Consider the following 27074-nt stretch of genomic DNA (forward strand, 5'->3'; position numbering starts at 1 on the left):
ATACAGATCCCATTGGATGGGAAGTGACCAGACACCACTCGGGGAACTCCTTGACACCTTTGGAAGAATTCTAAGGTTCAAAAGAACTCCGGTTTAGAATGGCTGCTCTAGAAACAGAAGCAGCTTTGAATTACTTTTGATTTACAATTTAACATTGCCAATGAACTATAGGAAAATACAGTTGCATCCAGCCTGAGAGGAAAGAGAGACTAACGGAGGTCTCGGGGTTTTATGCACTGAAAATATGTGAAGCCTCGTTGCAATGTTAAAGCACCTCCTATGAAATGTGGTTCTACTCTTGATTTATGAGATCCTAAAGATTAGGACCACACTTTCCAGAGGTGTCTTGAAGTGGTATTGTGGTTTCACATAAATTTGCTACTAAGAGCTCTGTTTTTAATCTGCTGTTTATTGCCCCAACTGCATTTCCTTTCCTGTGTTAGACTGGGCAGCTGAATTTTTTTTTTTTTTTTTTTTTGGTTATGCTACATTCAAATATTGCAAAAGCAGGGCAGAAAAACAACCATTGATCTGGTTAGACTGGCAAGGTAGATTTTTCACTGCCTTTTTATTCTGTTTGTTTACGGCAGCCAAAAATTGGAGACAAAACAATAAAATTGTTTTTCTTTAAAACTTTGGGATGACCACTTAGGCAGTGACCAGCTTGGGGTAAGGTGATTGATGAAGATGGACCTTTGTGTTTGACAGCAGCAAAGCTGGAACTTTTTTTTTTTGGACTATCTCAAAAAAGAGTTTACTTTTACAGCATGTTGCTGGCATTTTATATGTGGATGTACCAACTGCTGTGGCTTGCTTTATCTTGAACTGTTGCTCAACGTGTGTTCAGGGCTTCTTGTACGGTGTGTGTGATGATCTGGTTGTTTCCATAACCCAGTGTTTCTCAACTCCAGTCCTCATGGACCCCCAACAGGTCATGTTTTCAGGATTTCCCTCAGATGAAACAGCTGTGGTAATTACTAGGGCAGTGAAACTGATCAAATCACCTGTGCAAAATAATGGAAATCCTGAAAACATGACCTGTTGGGGGTCCATGAGGACTGGAGTTGAGAAACGCTGCCATAACCTTACAGCTGTGTAAGCAGCCATACTGGGTAGGGCCCAGGGGCGGACTGAAAACTCATGGGGCCCCCGGGCAATAGGGGATCATGGGGCCCCTGTGTCCTTGTCCAAACTCAAAAAAAGCCTATGAAAAAGGTACCAGGGGCATCTCATGGGGCCCCCTACTGACCCCGGGCCATCAGGCAGTGCCTGAGTTTCCAAATGGTCAGTCCGCCCCTGGTAGGACCTAATAAAGAATAGGACTTTCCACAATGATGTTGGGAGTTGCAAGAAGCTGGCCATATATGGATCAACATTTGGGCAGTTCAGTAGAGACCGAACAAATTTTGCTCCATGTATGGGCACCCTGGTATCGATCAACTTATGTGCAACCAGCCTGTTGGGTTTTTCTCAATTGATTAGTGCCACCAGCTACAGCTGGCAACACTAATCATTATGTTCTGCCGGCAGTGAAGGCTGCCTGCCAGCAGTACACAATAGTGCTGTGGGAGGGATTCCCCCATCAACACTGACTTACTGGGGAATCTAGCAATTTTTTTTCCTTCCACCTGTGGTGGGAGGAAAACAAATCCACATAATCTATAGCCTGCCTAAGTGCATTCCCTGTCAGTAAACAAATGAAGGATTAGGAGAAGTAAGCTTCCCATAAATGGAGTCTGTTGCAAGAGAAATGGTTGACCACATGGATCTGCATTTTCTGGTGAGCAAATGTACCATTTCACTGGTTCTTTCTCTGTGATGGCCCCTCACATCCTACTCTGTCCAACCACAGCAATACAAAGCCAGAATTAATCTAGGATTAAGCTCGATCAGGGTGAAATGCGTCAGTGTGGTGTGGCCAATGAGCTGGGACTGTAGCTGAACCTTTTACTTTGAGATGTGTTTGATAAACAGAGTGTGGGCCATGGCTTTGTGTTGCTGTCCTGAGTAGCAAAAAATCCCAGCTTGGATGACCTAAACTTTTTTGAAGATAAGCAGAAGAAATATTTTATTTCTGACAACAAATATAGAAAAAAACTTTATTCTCCTATCCAGAAGTATCTTTAATATTCAATTGTATAATATTGAACTAGAATGAATCTCCTACTAACTGTTTTTTTCATTTTTTTTTTTGCAGCTCAGACTGGGTGGAGATCATCGAGCCGCGCTCTCGTGAGCGCATGTATGTGAACTTGACGACTGGAGAATGTGGTTGGGAGCCTCCCCCAGATGTCCAAGTGCGCCAGTGCGATGAGAACCAGTGGTGGGAGCTGTATGACCACCAGAGTGGCCGCTTCTACTACTACAATGCCTTGAGTAACCAGACGGTTTGGCATCGCCCACCTCAGTGTGACATTGTACCCCTGGCTAAATTACAAGCCATGAAACGCACATCCCAGCCCAGCCTTGCATTTCGTGCCAGTCAAGAGCGGATGTCTCATAGGGGCAGCACAAGCAGTGATGGATCTAGTATTCCCGTTGAGGTTCTCATGCTCCAAGAGTCAGATTATGGGAAGGATGGAAATAAGAGAAGAGGAGACAGTATGGACAGCAGGAAGGATTCTGGAAGGTGAGCCACTCTAACGTTTTATTATGGTTGTGTTCTAAATACAATAACAGCCAGTTGGTGGCCAGTTTAAAGTATAATTCCTGCTAAAACCTTTTTTTCCCCCTACATTCTGGATAGACTTGGGAAAGGTGTTACATTTTTATTGCTTACTGTACCCAGTTTGGAGATTTCACCTTAGTTAGGCTGGTCATACATATAGTAGGTTTTCGAAGGAACCTTCTTACAAAACTTTTCATTAGTTGATTCACTGACCTGACAAACGTCATTCAAAACTACTGCAAAATTGAATTTGCTTTTAACATTCGATTTTGGAATTTTAATGTAATTTCCCCGAGGAAAAAAAAATCACTTAGAAATTTTGTTTAAAAATTTTATTTTTTTTTTTAAATCTTATTTCTTTGAATTTTTGTTACCATGGTCATCAACGAACATTGATTTGACCACACTAACAATTTTGGCAATGGAATGCACGTTCCTGAAACAAACGTTTTTGAATAAAATTCTCCTAGGATATGGCCAGCTTTACAACTTTGACAACATGTGATGGCAGGATAGGTAATGATGAGAGCAGTTGTCACTGGGACAGGAAGACACAGATAATGGTGGTAGTAGTAGTAGTAATCTGAAAGACGTCCTATCCTTTACCTGCTTACAAAAAGGGTATTTTGGTTGCAGTCTTCTCCACTGGAGAGATTTTCCATCAATTCCTGTCCCAACCAGACGTAATGGGAAATTTTCCCAATGGAGCCACAGATCGCAAAAATAAAAACCCTGTGTGGCTGTATCTCTTCCCAGTCTGCTCAAAATTAAAAGTTTTGACTTTTTGTCCTCTGGAAACCTTAAAACTTTTCACAGTGTGATAGTCGACTTTTTATTGCCCAATTATATGTTTTTTTAGATACCTACAAAGTTCATCATGCCCTTACAAACCCAATTTTCCTCTCTATACCCACAACCACTGTCCAATACCCTTAGGGAAGTGATTAAAGGGGAGGAATCTCAAAAATTGATCTCTACATTTTATAGCATGTTACTCCCGCCCTCTGTGTCTAAATTGGCCTATGGGCTTGGATTGCACTGGGAAGCTGATGTGGGAGAGATGGACGATGAAGACTAGAGAGAGGTATTGGACACTCGCAAGGCAGTGTCACCTAGGTTTTTGGATCATCTCCCTCAACTATATATTATACAGCGTTCCTATCTTACCACACTTAGACTAGCCTGCTGCAAGAGTGTCTACAATACAACTCAAGGGCATACCTACAGGGGTTGAAATTTCAGCCCATTCCCATGCTGCAGGTGGCCCCCCCATATGCCTGGATAGGAGGAGTGGTGGGGTGGCTGCAAATAGAGGAATCAATCTCTCTATGTTCCTCCTGCAGCCGCTGAATGCTTGCAAGAGGGAGAGGAGGAGAAGCGGCATTTAGCGGCTGCAGGAGAAAAATGGAGAAATCAGTTCCTCTATGTGTAGTTACCCTTGCTGTAGCTAACCCTCCTATCCATCTTCTTTGTGCTGTCTGGCCCCCCTTGTGTTGTTTCCTGGCATTTTGGGGGAAAAAAACAAAACCTTATCACTAATTTTGCTTGTAACTACTACTTTGTGTTTTATGTTCTCTCTGTGCTCCCTTGTGTATACCTACTTAAATAAGGATAGCTGTTTCAATTTAAAAAAAAAAAAAGTTTTGGCTGAATTGGCGTTTCTAAAGGTCAACTTCACATCACTGCCACCAAATTACAGAACCACATGATGGGGTCATGTTCCTATTTAGCAAAATTCCAAAATGTGGAAATAACCCATTAATGGGGGAGTCCCAGGTTTGAGGCAGTGACACTTTTGTAGTGGGGGATAAAAGTTTCAACAGGGAAATATACCATCCCAGTTGTGATTAAGAAATGAAGTGCTAGACTCAAAAGGCACAGAAATACTACAACAGGTCATAGTTCTGATGAAGTAAAATAACGTGTTTTCCTGCTTTGCCTAGTCAAAAAAGATAAAGGATTAATTATGGCCTCACTAGTGTTTGACTTGTTAATTTAGATATCAGGAGTGAGGGTGGCCATTGGGTTAATTCCTAGGCAGCTGCTCAAGAACAGATTTCATTATATAATCAGGACTTCAGAGAGGAGATAAACAGCTGAATCATTGCTAGAAGTACATTTGTACCTTTTAACCATGTGACTTCATAACCAGCGTAGATTAAAGCATGCATTTTCCTCTGATTTCATACCATTTTCCCTTTAATAACATGGATGAGGCATTACCTGGCTCTTCCTTTGATGTACTGGAAGGATCCCTTCTCTGCCTACCACTGTCACTGGTGCCAGCAATCACAAGCACACGCTGGGACTCGTCCTTCAAGACTTGGCAAACAGAGCTCAGAAAATAGTTTGTTCACAGCAGATTGGCAAATGGGATGTGATAATGACACCTTTTATGGCTAGCAGATGTTTGATGCTTTCCCAGCTGCAGTCCAGCCTGTACTTTGCTGGCAGAGCATTGCCTATGATCCCCTCGAAACTGGAGCAGTCTATTTTTATATCTATAATATTTTTTTTTTTTTTTTTTTTACTAAGACCCGAATCCTCAGGTCAGCTGCTAGAATATGCTTTCCTGGCCTAACTTAAAGGGAGAATATGCTTTCAATTTGTGCAAATTTAGAACGTTTTGCAATGTTTACATTAAAGTAAATGTTAAGTTTGTCTTTCCAGGTTTGCTGTACCATATTTTTTATATTTGTAGGTTCTCCGAGCAGTAGACTTTTTTTTTTTTTTTTTCATGCCAGTCACTTCACTTATTTTAATAATACCTGATAAAATCTTGGTACATAGAAATATAGAGTGCCTTGTCCAGGGGCGGACTGACCATTTGGAAACTCGGGCACTGCCCGGGGTCAGAAGGGGGCCCCATGAGATGCCCGTGGTACCTTTTTCATAGGCTTTTTTGAGTTTTGGCAAGGACACAGGGGCCCCATGATCCCCTATTGCCCAGGGGCCCCATGAGTTGTCAGTCCGCCCCTGGCCTTGTTGTTTAGTCTGCCGAATGGTAGACTAGGAAGCTGGTCTAAAATCAAAACATTTTTGGATAGGGTAGCAAAGGGTTTTACATTTGCTTTTAACAAAAAAAAAAATTCCTTTTGATGTGCTTTAATGAGTAAATATGTGTAGTGCTTACCCCCTAAAGGACCCATTATGTTGTCCCAGGGTTCTTCCCCAAACAAGTGTGTTAGCAGCCATGCACACAGTCAATCATATTGCTCCATAAATGGTCTAGTGTAGTAATTGCCAAACTGTGGCCCGGGGGCCAGATGCAGTCCTTTGCTTGCTTTTATATGGCACTTGGGGCACTATTTTATTCATTTACACCAATGAAGGGCACAGTTCCTACCTATGACCTCAACGATGGGGCACAGTTCCTCCCAATGACAATGGCTTGTTTAGTTTGACCGATCCTGGGACATTGTGTGCTAGCGATGGCCACAGTCCGGCACCCCTAAAATCTGAAGGACAGTAGACTGGCTATTTGCCTAGAACATTTGGAGACCCTTGCAAAGGATATATATATCCTTGTATCCTTCTCTATTTTTTTTATATGGTAGATTATGACTTGAACGTGGTTGGAGTGCAGGGTAACTGGGGGATACTCCAGTAACATAAAGTAGTAACTTGAGGACACCTGTCTCTCAGATCTTCCCACTACAGTCCTTGCAGCAGCAAATAACGGACTGAACTACACAGGGACACCATAAAAAATGTCAACCTTTAAGCTCAAGCTGACACTGATGCAAGAGGGACACCAGCAGCTCGCAGTCACTAGGCTTTCACACATCGATCTGTACTCAAAAATGTCCTTGGATAGTTGGATGCCTCCTTCTAATATCAGCCGGACATGTCTCCCATGTGGTCCCTAGACCATATCCTCCAGTAACTTGGTCAGTCAGTGCCAGCAAAGTTAATTAGAATAAGTCCTCCAATTAACACAGCTGGGACCTCGATGATCAAATTAAGAGCACAGCTGGAATGCCCAGAAGGGCAGAAGCCCTTCAGGCTGGAAATTTCTCTAGGTCGAGAACCCCTCTGCTCTAGGCCTCAAACTATTTATGTACGCTTCCAGCCACCTACTGGGCACCCTCCCCCAGGGATTAGCTGGGACCACATAAATATTAAGGCTGTAGATTTGACTCTCCCAACCTACTACTTTCCAGAACTCTTCAGAAGGCAGGAGGAAGCAGTCAAATCCACAAGCAGTGAAACTCAGAGCAGCCCAAAGCAATCACAAGCCGTTTCACTAATTAAGAGGAGCTAAAGAACTATATTTACCTAACCTAGCTAGCACCTGTAGGAGGGTGCTACATACAGTTCCTGATCCTGGCTTTACTTCTTGTTAATCGACTGATCCATAGTCTCCTATTTGGTGAGATTGTCCCTCTATCAGGAACCAAATTTATCAGTCCCTATTTTCCTCTTTAGTTGGTTTGATGCAAAGACCTCTATAGAACCTATACTAAATAGTTATACAACACTAAACCTTTATCCAACCTTTAAATTATTACATGTTATTTTGAAAATAAACAACCTTTGTAAATCGAAGTTTGTGAAGCTGGGTGGTGCCAACAGGGCCACCCGTAGCTCAAATTTCAGCTGATTTTGTAGGAATCTGCCAAAATTCGAGCCATGTATGGCTGGCATAAAACCATTTGTGTCGTTTTATTGAAAAAAATTCTAAACAGCCATTTGGAATGCTAGAATGGGCTGGTAATTCCAAAGTTGGATGGGTTGAACTTCAGTGAATAGACATGCAGGAAGAAGTGAAGGGTGTGAACAGTTCCCCTTTTCCTCTTTTGCAGCCTGGTATGTGGCAGCCTTCTTTTCACGCTTGTATATGCATACTGGCGGCTTCTTTCACTTGCACACCCATATATCGGGATTGGCAGAGGCACAGAAAACTGGCTGAACAGAGCAGCTGTTGCTGGATTCCGTGCAGTCAGCAGATCAAGGCGTGTGTATCTCTCTCCCTGCGTACAATGGATTCTTTCATACACTGACTATAAAGTCCATCCAGGGAGAGAGGACAGACATCTGCACTATTGTCTGCTCTGGAACTTCTAAGGAAACTTCAAGATGTTTCTCAGATGCCATCACTAGCTATTTGCACAGTCTACAGTAGCCTTCAAGAGAACCTGTCACCAGGCCATTCGTTTCAACAAAAATCTTCCAATAAAATGTGCATTTATTGTAATTTATGTATGTTATTTATATTGAAAAGATCCCCCTTTTGTAACGCCCCTAGACTGCTGCTGGGGGTCACCGTCTTGGATGTGATGTCAGAAACCCTAGAGGACTCAGAGCTATCACTCAGGTGACGCTCTATAGCAGGGATGTCAAACTGGCGGCCCTCCAGCTGTTGCGAAACTACAAGTCCCATCATGCCTCTGCCTTTGGGGGTCATGCTTGTAACTGTCAATCTTGCAATGCCTCATTGGATTTGTAGTTTGGCAACAGCTGGAGGGCCCCCAGTTTGACACCTGTGCTCTATAGTGTTCTTCCATTAAATCTATATACGAGTGGGACATGTAATTGAAATGAAAAGAATGGGATTTTTGTAGGTGCATATATTACCCATCAACATGGAACATTAGTTATAATATTACAATTTTTTTTGAACCGTGCATAAAAAGATTCTAGTAAAAAATAACTGGTTCAATTCCATAATATAAAATATCCAGTATGTGCCGTGTGATGATTTTAACTAAGATCCTTATACACAGGTTCTTCTACATGTTTCCCCAACATGGCTTCTTCAGGAAGCAAACATGTGCATAGGGTACTAGTAAAGATACAAATATTCAACAATAATGATGCATACATGCATGGAGACAAGGGAAACCAAACCTCCCCCACTACCAGATTTGCCATGTCCCCACACACCCTAGCCTCAGATCGCCAGGAACTTGACCAGATGGAATCATAAGAGAAGACCTATAGGGGTTTATTTACTAAACCTGGTTGACTCAGAATCTTGGGCACCCTTGCATGGTAGCCAATCCGCTTCTAACCTCAGCATGTTCAGTTAAGCTTCAGCAATAAAACCTGGAAGCTGATTGTTTTTTATGCAGAAGTGGACAAGATTCCGAGTCAACCAGGTTTAGTAAATAAACCCCATAGGGTCCACAGGGGGGGGGATCCACAGCAGCACAGGGCAAACCGTAGAAGGGATATAATGACCAGCGAATAATCCTAGTCCGGGGCAGACTGACCATTTGGAAACTCGGGGCCCGGGGTCAGTAGGGGGCCCCAGGAGATGCCCCTGGTACCTTTTTTTTCATAGGCTTTTTTGAGTTTGGGCAAGGACACAGGGGCCCCATGATCCCCTATTGCCCGGGGGGCCCATGATTTGTCAGTCCACCCCTGTTTCTAGTGATATAAATTAATTACTGGCTACATAATAATAGACCATATTTCATATATATGACATTGTATATCCCCATAAAATAACACTTACTAAAAAACACAAAGAAACAGGCAACTGGGGGGGGGGGGGGGGGGAGTCAGAGTGATGTGGTGACAGTGATAGAAGGGGCCTATTTGCGGTAAAGAGATGGAAAACAATAATGGGCAATTGGAAGAAATAAATGGTATTATAGTAATTGGTATTAAATGGTATTATAACCCTAATATAAGTCATGTAGTTCAAATACTCCACTCTTTTCTTAAGATACAAACGTAATACATATATTGTATTATACATGGCTTTTTTTTTTTTTTGTAAAAATTGTTTTGCAGCAATGATGTTTTTTTTTCGCAATCCTTAAACATAACAAAACACACTTTTTCTTTATTTGAGCGTTGTTCGTTTAAAAATAAATAGTGTTGCTACACATAAAGTGCAGATTTTATTCTCTAGTTTTGTCCTAATTTAAAATGACACTAAAATTATGACTCTGGTACAAAGCATTGCAAAGTTATTTGCAAATGAAAGTGTTTTTTTTTGTTTTGTTTTTTTTTAAAGTGAAAGTTGTAAAAATGTTAAAGATGTAAAAATATTAAACCACAAAAAATTAGTTTAAATATTGTTAATAAAATAGAAACTAACAAAAAAAATTCTACAGGAAAATTCATAATTGAATGGAGGAGAACAAGGCAGTAATTTGGGATGACTATGGGATAATAAGGGGTTAAACAGAGGAATATTTAAAAAAAAAAAAAACTTTTTTTTTTTACTTGTCAAGTTGCTTTAACTTCATTTGCAGATCTCCCTTCATTCCTTTTGATCTGTAGATGAATAAACAGATACAAAATGAAACATTGTTTCTTTTGAGCAATGTTGTTGATAAACATTGCCAGACTGCTTTAGTTTGACAGCTCCACCTGTCAGACCTTTTCTCTCTATACCCCACAATGCCACTTTGATTAATCAGAGCTGAATTTCCTACTGTGACAGAGGAGGTCCTGCAAGCAGGGCAGAAAGACTGGACCTATCACACGCCCTTTGTGCAATGATGACACGTTTTTGGTCAGCCAAGGCGTCCCTGCATCACTTCCTTTTCTAGCCCTAGTATTTGTTGGAGCTCCCTACAGGCTAAAGTAACCTAGGAGCCAACATGGTCATGCTGTGGAGTGAGTGTGACAACCATCCCAAAATTTCACCAGTGGTCTTGCACAGTTGTTGGCCCTCCTGGAAAAGATCCAGGCTATTCCATATGTCAGAAACATCACTTTAACACAAAAATAGCACCTCAAAAAGTTTTGGCTCAAAGGTGCAAGATAATGGTTTATATATAGTTTAAAGCAGAAGTTGTGTGGTTTTTTTTTTTTTGTTTAAAAAAAAAAAAAAAAAATGCACTAGTGACACTACTTACCACGAATACAGAGTGTCCTGTGTGCTGGTGACTGCTGTCTTAGATTGAAATCCTCTGTCCTGTCCTAGATATCCCTGCAGCAGTGATCTTCCTGTGCTTCGGGGGGTTAATATGATCATCTACAGCTGTGACGGGCACTTGTCAAGCGCACGCCCCTTCTGCTCCATGCTCCAATCAGACACACCATACTACCAGTTCCCACCAGGGGTGAACTGACAACTCATGGGGCCCCCAGGCAATAAGGGATTATGGGGACCCTGTGTCCTTGCCCAAACACAAAAAAGCCTATGAAATAGGTACCAGGGGCATCTCATGGGGCCCCCTACTGACCCCGGGCCCTCGGGCAGTGCTCGAGTTTCCAAATGGTTGGTCCGCTCCTGGTTCCCACAATGAATAGCACTCTATGAATAGACCATGTGCAGATGAATGAAAACTCCACCACCTCCATTCATAAAGCACTTTTCATTGTGGGAACCAATAGGAAGCCTTCTAAGACTGGGGCAGGGGAGCAAAAAGGGCGGGCACTTGACAAGTACCTGTCACAGCTGAAGCTGCTCATGTTAACCCCCGCAGCACAGGAAGATCACCACTGCTGGTGTACCTGGGGGTAGAGGATTTAGGATTTCAGCCAAAAAAAGCAGCCTCCAGCACATGGACACTCTTCATTCATGGTAAGTACTGCCCCTGGTGCTGTTTGGTGAATTTTTTGGTTTCTTAAAAAACGAGCTTTAAATGAACTTGTTGATTTTACCCTAAAAATAAAGTTACTAGTTGTAGATGGGTTTAACCTAAGGAAGTTAACCTGCTACAATACAGAAGAACTTTTCTGACATCTGGCTCTTTTGACCTCTTTGTGCGACACTATTTCACCGGTTGCCCATTGTGTTGGTTTTACGTCAACCTACTAGCTATGACCAAACTATGGCCCTACAAGTCCCATCATGCTTCTGCCGCTGGGTGTCTTGCCTGTGGGTGTCAGTCTTGCAAGGCCTCATGGGACTTGCAGTTCCTCAACACCTGGAGGTCCATAGTCTGGACACCCCTGTACTAGCTGGTAAATAAATTAGGAAACATCAGTTTTTTGTGGTCTTTTGAAATTACTTTTTGGTTTTAATGCAGTCTATTGAAAGTGCTACAGATATGAAAGTTTGAAGATGATTGTTAGCAATGTTCTTGTTGGCACGCTCTTCAGCCTCATGCACACTAGCGTCAAAAATGGCCTGTCCAGGTCACAAAGCAAATCTGAATGCACCCTACAGTCGTCTATGTACATTTGTACACTACATGCTTAGAGGCATTTACTATCTCAGTGTTTGGATGCACCTACCAAATCAAGAAAACTTTGCATTCACAGTTTGTTTAGTGTTGGTTTTATGGAGTTGAACGTAGTTGAATGGATGTAAACGTGTCTAAACCTTCTTAAAGCAGGAATATTTAAATGTAGGTAAAAGTGATCTGAGAGGCATAAAAGTTGTTTGTACTTACCAGATAACTGATAACTCCTGTGTTTAGAAAAGCTAACTGGAGGACTGCCAGTGTTCTTGAGGCCTTCGATTGTATTTGGTGCACCATGACCTTATTGGCCCATATAAGCCTGACCTGAGTACTGTGTCACCACTGTTAGTATACTCAACTCCACACGAAGAAAGCTTTCTTGTCTGAGGACAGAAATAGATTTGGTTGGTGTCCTAGCAGGGGCGTGCAGCAGGTGCTGTTAGTAATTCAGTACGGAGAGCGAGAGATGAATCAGAAGTGGCAGCTGTTATTTTTTTGGTGAAGATGCCATGTTGGACTTGTCTGCAATCTGCATTATGTGCTTGTGGGATTGAAGGACCATATGTTTGTGTAGGGAATGGAAATGTAATGACCGCTCATGTGACTAATAGCATTTTCATCACTTGAGTCTATGTTCTGCGTTGTTTTCAGTAAGTTCTGCTTTTTATATTTTTGGAAGAGTCACTGATTGAGCCTTGTAACATGTGAGTGATCGTCTAAAGGGAAGTTGACCAATAATTCCATGCTTTAGATCTCTTAGGCACAAAGTCTCATCCATGTCCTGTGGCTTCAGTCCAATGGTCCCTCCTTGCTTTTAATGGCTCTAACACTGGGGGTAGGAAGCTCCAGATTTAACCATTGAACTGGGGGCTCCAAAATAATCACCCAGGAGCTGCACTCTGGTTCATTTGTATTAGTGGTCCTCAGGAATGCTGTGTACACAACCTATAGAAGAGTTTCAGCTTGTACCACACAATGCACAAATGCTGTAACAACTTTATTGTAATGGATATATCAGGGCTGGATGAATATCAAGAGCGATCACCTCCCCCTATGGGTGTTGGGCTTTGCAAAATTCAGGAATCCTGTATGATGGAGGATGCTCTGGCTTCTGCCAACCACAAAGAAGAATGATTTTGCAAAACCTGGTTCTAGTAGTTTGATTATACCTACTGTACAACTTACAGTGTTGCTTTGGCTAATTAACTGCAACCAAAGTTAAGAGGGTCCTATGGTTCGATGGATCTGGAGAGTAATTGGCTATCTTCACTACCTGCTCAGTGAAGGATACATGAGATCCACCTGGGGGGCCACTGCACTAGGATTCTCAACCTTCCTTTCCTCCTCTTGCAGTTTCTTGACCTCCCCTCCTTCTTTTTTACTTGGAGGTGAGGGGTTGACCCTGCCCCCTATAAACCTTCTTATGATCTTTACCACCATATGTTTGTTCTTTGGATTCTTACTGAAATATTCCCCCCCCCCCATAGCTTATCCGCTCACTTAGCGTAGGTGCCGTGTGGATGACAATAGTTGCCTGTGGTCCTCGTTCTTCTAGATTGTAAGCTCTCCTAACCCTCTTGTATTGAACTGTATTGTTGCTGTATTGTCTCCCGTTATATTGTAAAGCGCTGAGCAAACTGTTGGCGCCATATAAATCCTGTATAATAATAATAACCTGTGGTCCTCATTATTCTTCCTTTTTTTTTTTCCATGGTTTTGTTTTTAATACTTTTGCATGTGTATATTTGGTATGGTGGACAGTACAGCCTACCAGCCGTTTTTTGTCTTGTTTCCCTGTTTTTTTTTTTTATTATTTTTATTTCTAATGGCCTCTCACCTTTTTGTACTTTTGAAAATAAGGGTTTTTTTTTTAATCGCCTATCTTTTTGAGGTTTTCTCTTGCTACATCCAAATATTTATGTTGTCTTCTATATTGTTTGTAAACCCCCTATGTATATTGTTAAAAAAAAGAAGAGTTCTGCACCAGTGTCATCTTTATTAGCAGCCTTGGAGCCCTATTGCCAACTGTCCAGATCGGCTGCATCTGACCTCCTCTGTCCTGCTGTCCAAGATGTTCTAGGTCAGGTGTGTTGAATAACCAGGGGCGGACTGACAACTCATGGGGCCCTCCGGGCAATAGGGGATCATGGGGCCCCTGTGTCCTTGCCCAAACTCTAAAAAGCTTATGAAAAAGGTACCAGGGGTATCTCATGGGGCCCCCTACTGACCCCGGGCCCTCGGGCAGTGCCCGAGTTTCCAAATGGTCAGTCCGCCCCTGTGAATAACTCATTATAATCAGACTTCAGCAGGAATCTGTAGATTCTATCTTTAATTAAAAAAAATTGTTCAAGATTACTTTTGATGTTTTTGTGTTTCTTTCATTATTTAGCTTTTATGATGTGAAAGGAAGATGTGGCAGATGTTTGTCTTCCCTTCATTTTTAGATGCATTTTCCCAACAATAAAAAGGACCCTTTCCCCATTTCTGTCCATTTTGTAGCTCACACATGCTGGTCACATGACTTGCAGGGTAAACATGCTGTGGTTTTGGGAGAGCTGTTTGTAGTGTTATGATTTGAAAGCAGAACTCCAGGCAAATATAAAAGAAACACAAAACATGATTAAGTAATTTTATCATTTCAACAAAATAATTGAATGTGTTTATAACACTTCTACTATAACTGGCTGAAATCCAGCTCTGGCTCTGAGCTAATGCTGCTTCTCCTGACATTTGGGATTCTCAGTTTTACCAGGATCCTACGAGTGATGGCACCCTTGCCTAGGCAAACATGTCCACAGCTGGGGTGTAAGATATATTTTTTCCCTTTTTTTTGTTTTTTCGATAGACCTTGCTAGCTAGGCTGGCCATACACTGCTCAATTCTTGGGCAAGTCTCAGCAAGCTGGTGATGGCATCTACAGCATCACCCAGCTAGCCAAACGTTGACTGAAAAATGTATCTGCATAGGATTGCATCCGATCAGATGTAGGTATCATGGCTGCCTAAATACAATAGCCGGAAGTAGAGATTCAGCCATCCGTGGTTAGTGTGGATGGAGGAACCTATTCGATTTCTAAAGTATAGCTAGCCTTAGGATGGTTGTTGTAGACTGTAAACTAACTGTTGTCAAAAAAATTAAGAATTTGTTTAGAAGCTTTAAAATGTTTTCCATATACGCTTTTATTGTACCCCACCGGAGAACCCTTTCATGAGCAGAATATGTAGGCCACTATTGCTAAGCAATGAGGAGGGAAATGCTAGTTCTGTGGCTTGCTTACATACTTGTGCTAATAAGTGTCTCTCTTGATCATCTCAGAAAGTTGGAAGGTATGTAGCAACCAGGGGCGGACTGACAACTCTTGGGGCCCCCGGGCAATAGGGGATCATGGGACCCCTGAGTCCTTGCCCAAACTCAAAAAAGCCTATGAAAAAGGTACCAGAGGTATCTCATGGGCCCCCTACTGACCCCGGGCCCTCGGGCAGTGCCCGAGTTTCCAAATGGTCAGTCCACCCCTGGTAGCAACTTACCTGTGATTGATTTGAGACTCGTGACCGGAGTCTAGCATGATAGGTCACATGACCCGCAGCAGGGCTGGTTTCTGGGTGATGTCAGAAAATTTTTTAGAACATTAATTTCTACTTTCATTGAACACCCTGATGATATCACTTAATCAGTGTGGCCATGGCAATTCTAGGACATGTCTAAAAAACCGAGCCGTGGGACCGAGTTAATATATCTCTGAGGAAAGGGTTATTTCACTGCCTCTAGCCTTCCTCCCTCCAACCTGGAAAATCCATATACATTCCAAGTCTGTCTAATCTCTATTGTGTTTAGAAACACACAGTGTATTCCTATATATGTATAATTTCATGTAACTGGGTGGACAGCAATTTCAAAATAAAAGTCCCTTTTTTCTGCTAAAAGGTAGAACTTGGCTGATGTGTATGAACCTTTTTGTTTGCAGGAAATGATCATGCATGGTAGTTTACAAACACAGCAAGCTACATCTTCCTGTTTTATATAAATCAGAGTCTCATAGAGAGATACCTTAAAGATATTCCAGTACTAGACTGTCCACACATACATGGTTTAAAGCCTAACTCTAGCCAATTATTTTAGGTTTGGGATAGTCAGACAGCAGAGAAAAAAAAAAACATAAGTGGTAACCCTTCCACGCTTTTTTTTTTTTTTTTTGTCCCCATTGAATTTCTGAAGGAACTCATGGGGAAAATGCCCGAATAGGAAAAACAATGAAACTAGAAGATCCCTGCTGAGGTCCTAACCTGCTTCATCCAAAATGAAATATTGGCTGTCGTTGGGCTTTAGCCTTGTACATGGAATGCTTCTTTATTAGAATAAAGTGCTCTACCCTCAAAGGAACCATTCAAAACTCTTGAAAGAAACTGGCTGTAAGAGAAAGCTGGACTGGACTTGGATAGTCGGCCAGTTTGGCCACATTCTGTCAAAGGGGCATGATCCAAACAGGTCTTCCAATCGGCATCAAAATGGTGATCTCAGCTAATGGCCCAGAGTGTTTGGGGGGGGGGGGGGCGTGTTGGTGTTCCCCTTGTCCAAACACAATAGCACAGCAGGGGAGATTACTGTATTAACAGATAGTACAGCGGCTCCTCCTGAGCTGTCAGATAGTTTTCTTTTTCATTCAGCCTGCTGGGAACAAAAAAACTTGTGTGTACTAGGCTTTAGAATGGGGTTGGGAGTAGGTTTAGCATTCGGTTTAGACTGGAATTCCACTTTAGCACCTAGAGCCAAACTTCTTATGGGGTGACTATATAATACTTTTTCCAAAGACAGGTAATCTAGTTAGAGTGGACTTTCAGCCTTTCATCCCCCAGCCTTGTGCCTTGTGTGGCTATATCATCTGATCGTAGTATAATGTTCAGGATAGACAACTCGGTGAGGTAGGAATTGGCAGCACAAGACCGTTATTTAGGGGGCAAAAAGGAAAAATTCAGCCCCCGATTGTGCTGTATGACCAAGACTGAAAATCCTATTTAAAAATGTTGTGTTTTTTTTAGGGGAAACTTTTTCGAAAAATAACTTTGGAAATGTTTTTCTATTAGGCTAGAGCTAGGCTTTTACATTATCTGTTGACCTTTGATTTCAAGCTTTCAATAGAAATATGCAAGTGTGGTGTGGTGTTGTGTGTTTTTTTTTTTTTTTTTCTTCACCTTTTAAGGTCTATCTGGGAATTCCTAGTCCCACATCCCACCTACCCCCCCCCCCCCCCAGTGACCTTAAACCCTGTTTTTTATGCTATTTTAGATAATCATTACAGATGGCTCAGTGGGAAAATTAAATAGGCTATAAAGTTAAGTAGCTGGCTTTTAAGTAGCTCTTCTGAGGCTCAAGGACTATCCATAGGTATGAGACGGACACTGGAAGATCCAATCACTAAAAGCTTTTTCCATAAGCATATCTCCTGTCGCTCTTTTAGAACTAAATCCCTTTGTCCCTCATTCATTCATTAGCTTACCATACACTAGTGAATGTTTGGACAAACATTTGTATGAACATTCTCATTACATTCAAGGCTTGACCAAAAACACCTAACATTTTATTTGCTTTTAACATTTGATTTTGGAATAAATATTTTGCCAAATGAACACCATATACACTGTTAGAAATATTTTTGTTCAAGAAAAAATTTCCATCCTGCTCCTTCGAAATGTCTCATCCCTGCGGTGAAAAATGAATGTCAATTTGACCCCTCTAATGGTTAGAAAATTGAATGAACATTCTTAAAACTAAAAATTTAAAATGAAATTCTACTAGTGTTTAGCCAGCTTTAGTTTTCCCTCTTTTTGGTCTGATGGGTAGACCTCTGAGCATAAAATTGTCAACAGTGTTCTCTTACACTAACTAAGGGGTCCATTTATAAGTTTATTTCCTAAGGTTCAACATTTTTTAATCAAATTAGCAAAATGTTTGAATCTTGGGTGAAAACCTTTATAAATAGACCCTATAATTTTAACTCCACCTCTAAACTACTGCATTTAAGGTGTTACATAACCCCGGGCCCTGCATTCACTATATCTGGTTTCCCCGGACCCTTCATTCACTATATCTGGTCTCCCCGGACCCTGCATTCACTATATCTGGTCTCCCCGGACCCTGCATTCACTATATCTGGTCTCCCCGGACCCTGCATTCACTATATCTGGTCTCCCCGGACCCTGCATTCACTATAGCTGGTCTCCCCGGACCCTGCATTCACTATAGCTGGTCTCCCCGGACCCTGCATTCACTATAGCTGGTCTCCCCGGACCCTGCATTCACTATAGCTGGTCTCCCCGGACCCTGCATTCACTATAACTGGTCTTCCACAGTACAGAGAACATGGAAATGCAATTACTTTAGTAAATATCAATTGCTAAATACCTTTTCTCATCAGTATATAGCAGTCTTGTGACATCCATCAGTGTCCAGCTGAGCACTGGTTAAGGCTTGTAGGAGGAGTTTTCATTCTGCTCTGACTGTCCTATGAGTCTGCATGAACCCTGACCCTCTGTCTAGACAGTGCTAATTGGTCCTGTGCTGATCACATGCACTCTCCCAAAGAAAAAAACAAACAAACTCCATAGCAATACACACATCAAACAGAGCACGTGCAAAGTGACTGCTAGAGCTCTGTACTATCAGCAGATGGATTGGGGACAGTAGAAGGGGAGGATCAGAGAAGACTGGTTCAAACAGCGTTTTTACACAGTGCGGAGGATTAACCCCTTAGGTTCGACAGTGAATATAACAAGCATGCTTTACTAGAAATAGCCTGATTTTACTTTTATGTGTTTAGTAACACTTTAAAAGGCTAATATAAAAGTAGTGATGGGGGAAAAAAAAAAACACTTCTGCATTGAACCAGTTAAGGTCGGTGTAATTTGAGGTGTGACGGGTGTATCCTTTACACTTTATACTGCCTACTGCCTATGGCCCTTGTGTATTTATGCTGAAAAGTTGGGAGGTAGACATAAGCAGAGTCATTTCTCTTCTTGCTGTCTGATCTTGCAGTAAATAGATGGGCCAGTTTTTTTCTGGTTCCCTGCAGTAAATCCTTTGCCAAGGGTGTGTAAGCAATGGACAAACATGCATGTTCACCTGAAACAAAAGTGAGGTTTTTTTTTTGTCTGTTCCCGTTTGAAGAAGTGGTTTTGTTTTGGGTTTTTTTAAGAAAAGATCTTTTGGTGGTTGCATCTTCAATTGTCAATTCTTGGTTATACCACTGACTGTGACACTGAATGATAGCCGCCTTCTCCAAAAATAATCCATACACATCTACCACTTAATAACGCTCTATTCTATTTTTCATTATACTGTTTATTTCTGTATCAGGGGCAGACTGACCATTTGGAAACTCGGGCACTGCCCGAGGGCCCGGGGTCAGTAGGGGGCCCCATGAGCTGCCCCTGGTACCTTTTTTTTCATATGCTTTTTTGAGTTTGGGCAAGGACACAGGGGCCCCATGATCCCCTATTTCCCGGGGGCCCCATGAGTTGTCAGTCCACCCCTGTACCGTATTTTTGTTTTTTTGCCTTCTTGTAACTTCCACCATGGGCACATGAACCTCTCATTTCCCCCCGCACTTCATTGTTTGGAATGAGCAGCGCACATTAGTTGCAGTCATGTGCATGCTACACAGTCCATATTTCTTAGTCCATCTTGGGAGTTAGTAAGAGAGCGTGGCTACATCACTACATACAGTGGGACCGTGGAGAACAAATATAGCCACCTTCTAGTGGGAAGTCTGATCACAAAAAAAAAAAGTGGTGGAGGCTGAGAGCAATTAAAGGTCTTTTTTGAGTTAAGAATACATATCTGAATAGACTTTTATTAAAGTGGTAGTAAAGTTGGTAAACTAAGAAGATTTGTCCCCGTGTAGGTTCGTCATAATATGCTAGTATGCACTGCATACTAGTATATTATGACAGACTCCGCCCAAAAGAGGAAGTTCCGCTTTGACTGGTCCCTCCTCGCTGTTGAGGATTGGCACCTTTGGGGAGCGGGTATCCAAATTGACAGGTAACCACTCCCACTTCTGCTGCATTTGACTAAGCCAGGGGTCTCCATACTTTTTAAACAAAGGGCCAGTTTACTGTCCTTCAGACTTTAGGGGGGTCGGTCTGTGGCTTTTGAGAGTTGAAATTGTCCTTGTGTCAGTGGGAGTAAACAATGCATCTTTGATAATAGGGGGAGGAATAGTGCCCCATTGCTGGCGTCAGTGGGAGGAATAGTGCGCTATCGTTGGTGTCAGTTTGAATGCCTCATGATTGGTGTCAGTGGACAAAAAGATGTTGTCGGTGGGCAAAATAGGGCCCCATTTTTGGTGTGAATGGGCCCTACTGCTGATGTCAGTGGCAGGAATTATGCCCCATTGTTGGTGTCAGTGGGAGGAATAGTGTCTTGAATTAGCAGGAGGAAAATTGCCTCAAGGGCTGGATAAAGGCAAGCATAGGGCCAGGAGCAGACTGACAACTCATGGGGCTCCCAGGCAATAGGGGATCATGGGGCCCCTGTGTCCTTGTCCACACTCAAAGCACACCCAAAAAAGCCTATAAAAGGTACCAGGGGCATTTCATGGGGCCCCCTACTGACCCCATGCCCTCGGCCAGTGCCCAAGCGCTCGAATGGTCAGTCCACCCCTGCATAGGGCTGCATCTGGCCACTGGGCCGTAGTTTGGAGACCACTGGCCTAGGCGATCAGAAGCGAAAGTTGTTTCCCCCCCCTTAGTCTTCTGGGACATGTGACAGGTCCCAGAAGACTACGGGACCATTCACAAAACTCAGCACTACTCACACATGCGCATTGAGCACCTGGCTGTGAAGCTGCAAGCTGTCACAGCCAGGTGCCCACAATGAAGATGCCGGCACCAGGAACACAGGGATTACTTCTAAAGTGGTATGTTTCTTATGATTTTCTGATCATGTGTACGAGGCTTTACTGCAATTACACAGCTAAGTCACCAACATGCCCCCCGTCCTGTAATTGGACAGATGGGAGATTGTCCAAACTGCACCCAAACCTATCACCCACAATTGCTAAAACTATCTGTTTCTTCATTCCAAAGTCCTATTAACATTCTAGAGTAGCATTCTTGCCTTATCAGGTGCCTAAAGCACCAACATCAAGATCTATAGGGCCAAGTTATTGGCGTCTACCGATCTGCTGTGTACTGGCAGCTCTTCTCCTGAAAATCTAAGCCCAGTTATTGTGTGCCCATTATTTACAAGGAAACAGATGAACTATTTGGCGTTCAAGTCCTTTAAAAAGAAGTGTGTGATTGTTCCTGACAAATGCTGCCAGCACAGCAGACCACTGTACTCCAGACAATGGTTAACACTTTCAACCGACAAGAGGCTGCACAAGGCACAGGCATTCTTTGTAGTGGAAACATTGACTGCCTGTTCTAAAAATATATTGTCCACCACTGCTGAATGGTGCTAATTCTGGGAAGCCTGAGAATGCGGTAGCCCTCGGACAGGGTATCAAGTCCTAAACATAGGCTAATTAAACTGAGTTAAACTGTAAACATCTTAATAGAGGCCTAGACCAGTAGATGTTAATATCTTGAGGAGAGTAGGTGCTGAGACGTGGGCCCATCCTTGAATACATCGCTGAGGCCCTACGAGTATTAGCTATGCCTTTTTTATAATGCTCGTTTCGATTTCTAATAAAAAAAAAAAAAGGAACAAATTGTAATTGCCTACAAAGAAAGTTGGATGCTGTCTCTCTTTGTGATGGCAAGCACAACGTAAGCACTATATGTTGTCCTCTTACTGGAATCAAGATAGGAGTATGGGAATGGAGCCACATTGCGTGGGGTACCCCAGCCACAGCTATTAATATTCTGGCTTCTCATGTAGCTAATAAATGTTCCTAAGCTGATTAGCGTAATGGAATTTTTCTTTTTCAAAGACCTTTACCTGTTATTTTTGTCTCACTGCCACTTTACAGGACAGGTTTACTAATGATATCGAGCCCCCCTCGGCTCCCTTAATGATCTTAAAGTGTCTGTCCCCCTGCAGGTTCTTACCACCTCGGATGGCAGTGATGACTTTCTGTATAGTCTATATTCCAGCCGGTAAAAATCTAGTGATGGGTACCAGGGGCGGACTGACAACTCATGGGGCCCCCGGGCAATAGGGGATCATGGGGCCCCTGTGTCCTTGCCCAAACTCACAAAAGCCTATGAAAAAGGTACCAGGGGCATCTCATGGGGCCCCCTACTGACCCCGGGCCCTCGGGCAGTGCCCGAGTTTCCAAATGGTCAGTCCGCCCCTGTGGGCTACTTGCACCTGTGCACTGAGGTCCCCTAGACTCAGATGGGATTTACCCATACTGCAAGTTCAATGTTCCTTTCTATATAAAGTAAAAATATAAGCTGAATTCTTTACAGTACCCAATCTTGTACTAAAGGGTGCTTGAAGTGAACACAACAGAAGGTATTGTGTCAGAATTAAATGCAAAGATACGAATTCACCAGCACTCCAAACAGATGTGAGGTGTTTGTGAAGGCCGTGCCCCACAAGGCTGACGTTTCAGAGCCTCGTAGTGTCCCTTTATCAAAGCAACATAGTGACCAACCTGATGCATTGACTCAAATGGTATTCACTTATACTGCGAGTTCGATGTTTTTTTTAATCTACTTTAAGGGAAGTTACTGGATTTTTACCAGCTAGAATGTAGACTGCTTGGGAAGCTCTCATCCCTGTTGGAGGAGGTAAGGAAGCTTACAGTTTAGAATAGTTAAGAGGGTTTGAGGGGAACTGTTGGGTTTTAGACATTTTAGTAAACTTGTTCTTTGATGTACGTATATCTTTTATGGGAGACCAACATCTGCATGTTAGCCTGCAGTCCAAAATAGGAGTAAGCAGCCTAGAATGACAACATCGCTTCTCTCTAGAAAGACCGTGAGGAACTGTTGTCACCCCAGGACAGAAAGTGTGTAATTGGCTGGATCACTAGCTAAAAAATAAAGAAAAATCCTGGAAAAGTAAACTAATGCCCCCATCACATCTAAGGATTGGTAAGAGGCAACATGGAAGGGATTGGAACAAGTTGCATGCTCCCACATACCTGGAAGTACCAGACATTTTGCGTTGCTGAACAAGGCTAAGGAGGAAAGGAAGTGGGCTGTATGATACTGGTGGGGCCACAAATAAAGTAGACCTGATGCTTGGCAAATCATGAAAAACTGTCACTAATAAACAAAATTTTGTTTTTTTTCCACATTTTACTCGGTTACCTTTTGGGGAAAAAGTTACTGTACAGCATTTATAATTTCAGAAGCTTTCTTAGGTGATTTTTTTTGTACAAATTATACTACTGTTCTTGTATAACTCTCTACACTAGACTTGTGCAGTAAATTGCTAGTGAGCTTTACCACATTCCAATAAAAAGTTTGTTTTTATGCCTATAAATAGGGTGGCATTTATTTTTTTCTGCAGCAGCTCTATTTCCTGAAAGCAGAACATAATAAAACATGTAATTAAAGGCTGACAATGACAGGAAGAGCTATCCTGGGGAGCGGGCGGTAGGGAAAATTTCACGGGAGAACTGGGGCTGGCCCTGTTTTAAGAGCAGGGAGTGAGAGTGAGTGCAGGAGGTGCGCAATGACCGAGGTTATAAGATGAGTCGCACAGAGACAATAGTGTGCGTTTATGAAGGTTCCGTGAGACGGAACACCGTTTGCCTACCAACAGCCCGAATGTAGGAAGTTCTTCTAACCAGAGTGTCTACGTGGATCTAGAAAACCTAAAGAAGGCTGGGAATTTGCTGTTAAAGGTAACTTTAATTCATGATGTAAGGTCAAGATTGGAGGATTTCTGGTTTGGGGATGAGCCAATATCAGCCACCTAAGTTCAATGGAAAGATCATCTTTGGCTTGACCAACCCTTTAGACCACTTTTTTTTCCTTGAGGACTTCAGATTTTTGTACCTGAGTTCCCAGGGCACTCACCAGGCAAAGGCCATCATGAGGATGCTTCAGTCTTGCTGTTTGATTGCAAATGAAAAAGAATGCAACAGAAGGAGTGAAACTTTGGTGGGGATATTGTAGAACTGGCATTAAGGAGATCTTCATATTACAATCCCTAAGTGGTATGGAAACCAGTGGTTGAAGTTGCTGTCCAAAATTTAGATTATGGATAAAAAATCAATTTAGGGGATGAGTGTATCCAAAGCTAAAACATGTTATTTTAATTTTGGAAAGAGTGGTGAGGGGTTAAAACCACTTTGGTGGGGTTTTTATATCGCTCTCTGTGTTACTGTTCGGATGATTTTCCCTCTTTGTCCTGGTGACCATTGTTACTAGGGCAGAATGTGAGGGAAGATTCAGAATTTCAAGTTGTCACCAGTACAGGGATAGATGGAAAAATATCCCAATGGACACCCTTGTTCTGGTGACAACTGTTTAAGATTTACGTCACCTTGTAGATATTTTTGTTGTGCCTACAGGACAGGAAGTGAAGGGATATTATCACAATGGGGCACATATGGCAAAAGTACTGGAGTTTTACAATCTCTACTGTATGCAATATGAAGAAATAAAAAAGGTTTGGCTATCGATGTACTTTAAATTCGCGATCAGGAGGGAGGTTTGGTTGTCCAGTTTTTTTTTTCAGACACCTGAAAATGCAGTTCCTTTTCTTCTAAAATCACTTCTGCGGGTGCTGTGATCTTGCTGGATAGGTTTGGTGTTGGACCTGCATGATATCAACAAAGGGACTCCCTGCGGAGGATGTGGCAAGTATGCCACAGAATAGTCATCAAATGTTAGGGGCTGTATTTTCACAATAGGTTAGGGTTGGGAGAGTGGGGGGGGGGGGGAAATGAAGGTTGAGTGGTAAAGTTTCCCTTTAGGGGTTTCAAGTGTAGGGCATGGGAGTGTGGTACAGGGCTGGAGGGGGATTAAGTGTTAGGGGGCTTTCTTTAGGATTTAAGTAGTGTTTATATAATCTTTTTGGGTTATACATAGTCTATAAACTGTTGTCATCAGAACAGGTGTCCCCATTGGAAGATTTTCACTTCCCTCATGTTCTGGTGACTACAAAAAATTAAATCTTCATCTTGGTGACAACCTCCAGAACAAACGATGAGGGTGAATCTTTCAAGTAGGGGCACAAACTGCAATAAAATCTGATAGAGGTTTAAATCCTTCCCACTCTTTTTAAGACCACCTGAGGATTGTAAAATTAGGAGATATGCACTAAAAAGGTCTACACATTTTCTAGGGAACAACTCCTATGTTTACCTCTTTTCTTGCTGTTGCCGATCACGATTAGGAGGGAGGTTTGGTTGTCCAGTTTTTTTTTCAGGCACCTGAAAATGCAGTTCCTTTCTTCTAAAATCACTTTTGCGGGTGCTGTGATCTTGCTGGATAGGTTTGGTGTTGGACCTGCATGATATCAACAAAGGGACTCCCTGCGCAGGATGTGGCAAGTATGCCACAGAATAGTCATCAAATGTTAGGGGCTGTATTTTCACAATAGGTTAGGGTTGGGTGAGTGGGGGGGGAATGAAGGTTGAGTGGTAAAGTTTCCCTTTAGGGGTTTCAAGTGTAGGGTATGGGAGTGTGGTTCAGGGCTGGAGGGGGATTAAGTGTTAGGGGGCTTTCTTTAGGACTTGAGCAGTGTTTGTGTAATCTTTTTTGGGTTATACATAGTCCTATAAACTGTTGTCAACAGAACAGGTGTCCCCATTGGAAGATTTTCACTTCCCTCATGTTCTGGTGACTACAAAAAATTAAATCTTCATCTTGGTGACGACCTCCAGAACAAACGAAGAGGGAGTAAGGGGCGCAAACTGCAATAAAATAACTTCAAGTAGGGGCACAAACTGCAATAAAATCAATTAAACTCTTCCCACTCTTTTCAAGACCACTTGAGGATTTTAAAAGTAGGAGATATGCACTAAAAAGGTCTACACATTTTCTAGGGAACAACTCCTATGTTTACCTCTTTTCTTGATGTTGTCAATCACGATCAGGAGGGAGGTTTGGTTGTACAATTTTTTTCAGACACCTGGAAATGCAGTTCCTTTCTTCTAAAACCATTTCTGTGGGTGCTGTGATCTTGCTGGATAGGTTTGGTGTTGGACCTGCATGATACCAACATATTGTTCTGATGACAACTGCAAAAATTTAAATCTTCATCTTGGTGGCAACCTCCAGAACAAACCATGAGGGTGGATCTTTCAAGTAGGGGCTCAAACTGCAATAAAAACCTGACAGAGGTTTAAACCCTTCCCATTCTTTCCAAGACAAAAATGGCTTTAGCTATACTTTGACAACTTGAGGAGTTTAAATGTAGCAGATATGCCCTAAAAAAGTCTACAGATTTTCTAGGGCACAACTCCTATGTTTATCTCCTTTTCCTGCTGTTGCAGCTCATCATGCTACTATTACTGGCAATTACCAAATGTTACAATGACAGTCAGGGATTGCTATGTATTACATAGGAGTGGCAGTCAAGTGCAGCTACATCTGTGTAAAATTAAAGCTGAAAAGATACAAGGAACTGGGGTGTTTCTATAGGTATCAGTTGATTCACAGATTTATTTATTCATTACAGGTACTTGTATAATGCCATCAATTTACTCAGTGCTTTGCATATATATTGTATATTCATGTCAGTCCCTAACCCTCAAGGTATGTACAATCTAAGGTCCCTAATTTACCATGCATACACATACTAGGGCCAATTTATACAGGAGCCAATTAACCTACCAGCATGTCTTTGGAGGTGGGAGAAACCCGGAGAACCCAGAGGAAACCCAAGCAGGCACAGGGAGAACATGCAAACTCCAGGCAGGTGGTGCTGTGGTTGGGATTCAAACCTACAACCCTAGTACTGCCAGGTGGAAATGCTAACCATTTAGCCACTATGCTGCCCAAAATGCATTCAAACAAACACACTGCTGACTTTGGTGTGTGGCTGAGATTGCACAAAGCTGTATCACGGCAGTCAGGCTTTTTAACCCAGATAACTTCGAAGTGCATCATGGTATGGAAACGTAACCCACAATATGCAGATCACTTCATAATGATCCTCTAGTATTATAATCAGTACTTGTTCCTACTAGAGAGGAATGCAAACTTCGCTAAGCCTAGGTTCACACTATGAATCGCACAGGAATTTGTACCACCTTCCTGTGCAATTCACATGCGATTCAGTGCAGTGTGATTTGAGTCCATTCATTTTGAATGGGCTCGAAGCGCACCAATTTTAGAAATGCACTACAACCAGGTCACATGGTGCAGGCAAATGCACTGAGTTTGCGACCTTTGTTTGGGGTGTCA

At 42.4% G+C, this 27074-nt stretch overlaps 1 protein-coding gene across 2 annotated transcripts in view; it reads left to right on the top strand.

The window, feature by feature from the left end:
- Positions 1 to 27074, top strand: part of LOC149465764 (rho GTPase-activating protein 39-like) — a 152086-nt gene that overhangs the window by 54104 nt on the left and 70908 nt on the right. For both annotated transcript variants that reach the window (XM_089673279.1, XM_089673280.1), the window contains exon 2: positions 2198 to 2629. In XM_089673279.1, the coding sequence (XP_089529405.1) occupies positions 2198 to 2629 (432 nt within the window). The remainder of the gene's footprint in view (positions 1 to 2197; positions 2630 to 27074) is intronic.

This window comes from Staurois parvus, unplaced genomic scaffold (genome assembly GCF_062004578.1).
Source record: "Staurois parvus isolate SC_StPar_1 unplaced genomic scaffold, SC_StPar_1.0 ptg000137l, whole genome shotgun sequence".
NCBI lineage: Eukaryota > Metazoa > Chordata > Amphibia > Anura > Ranidae > Staurois > Staurois parvus.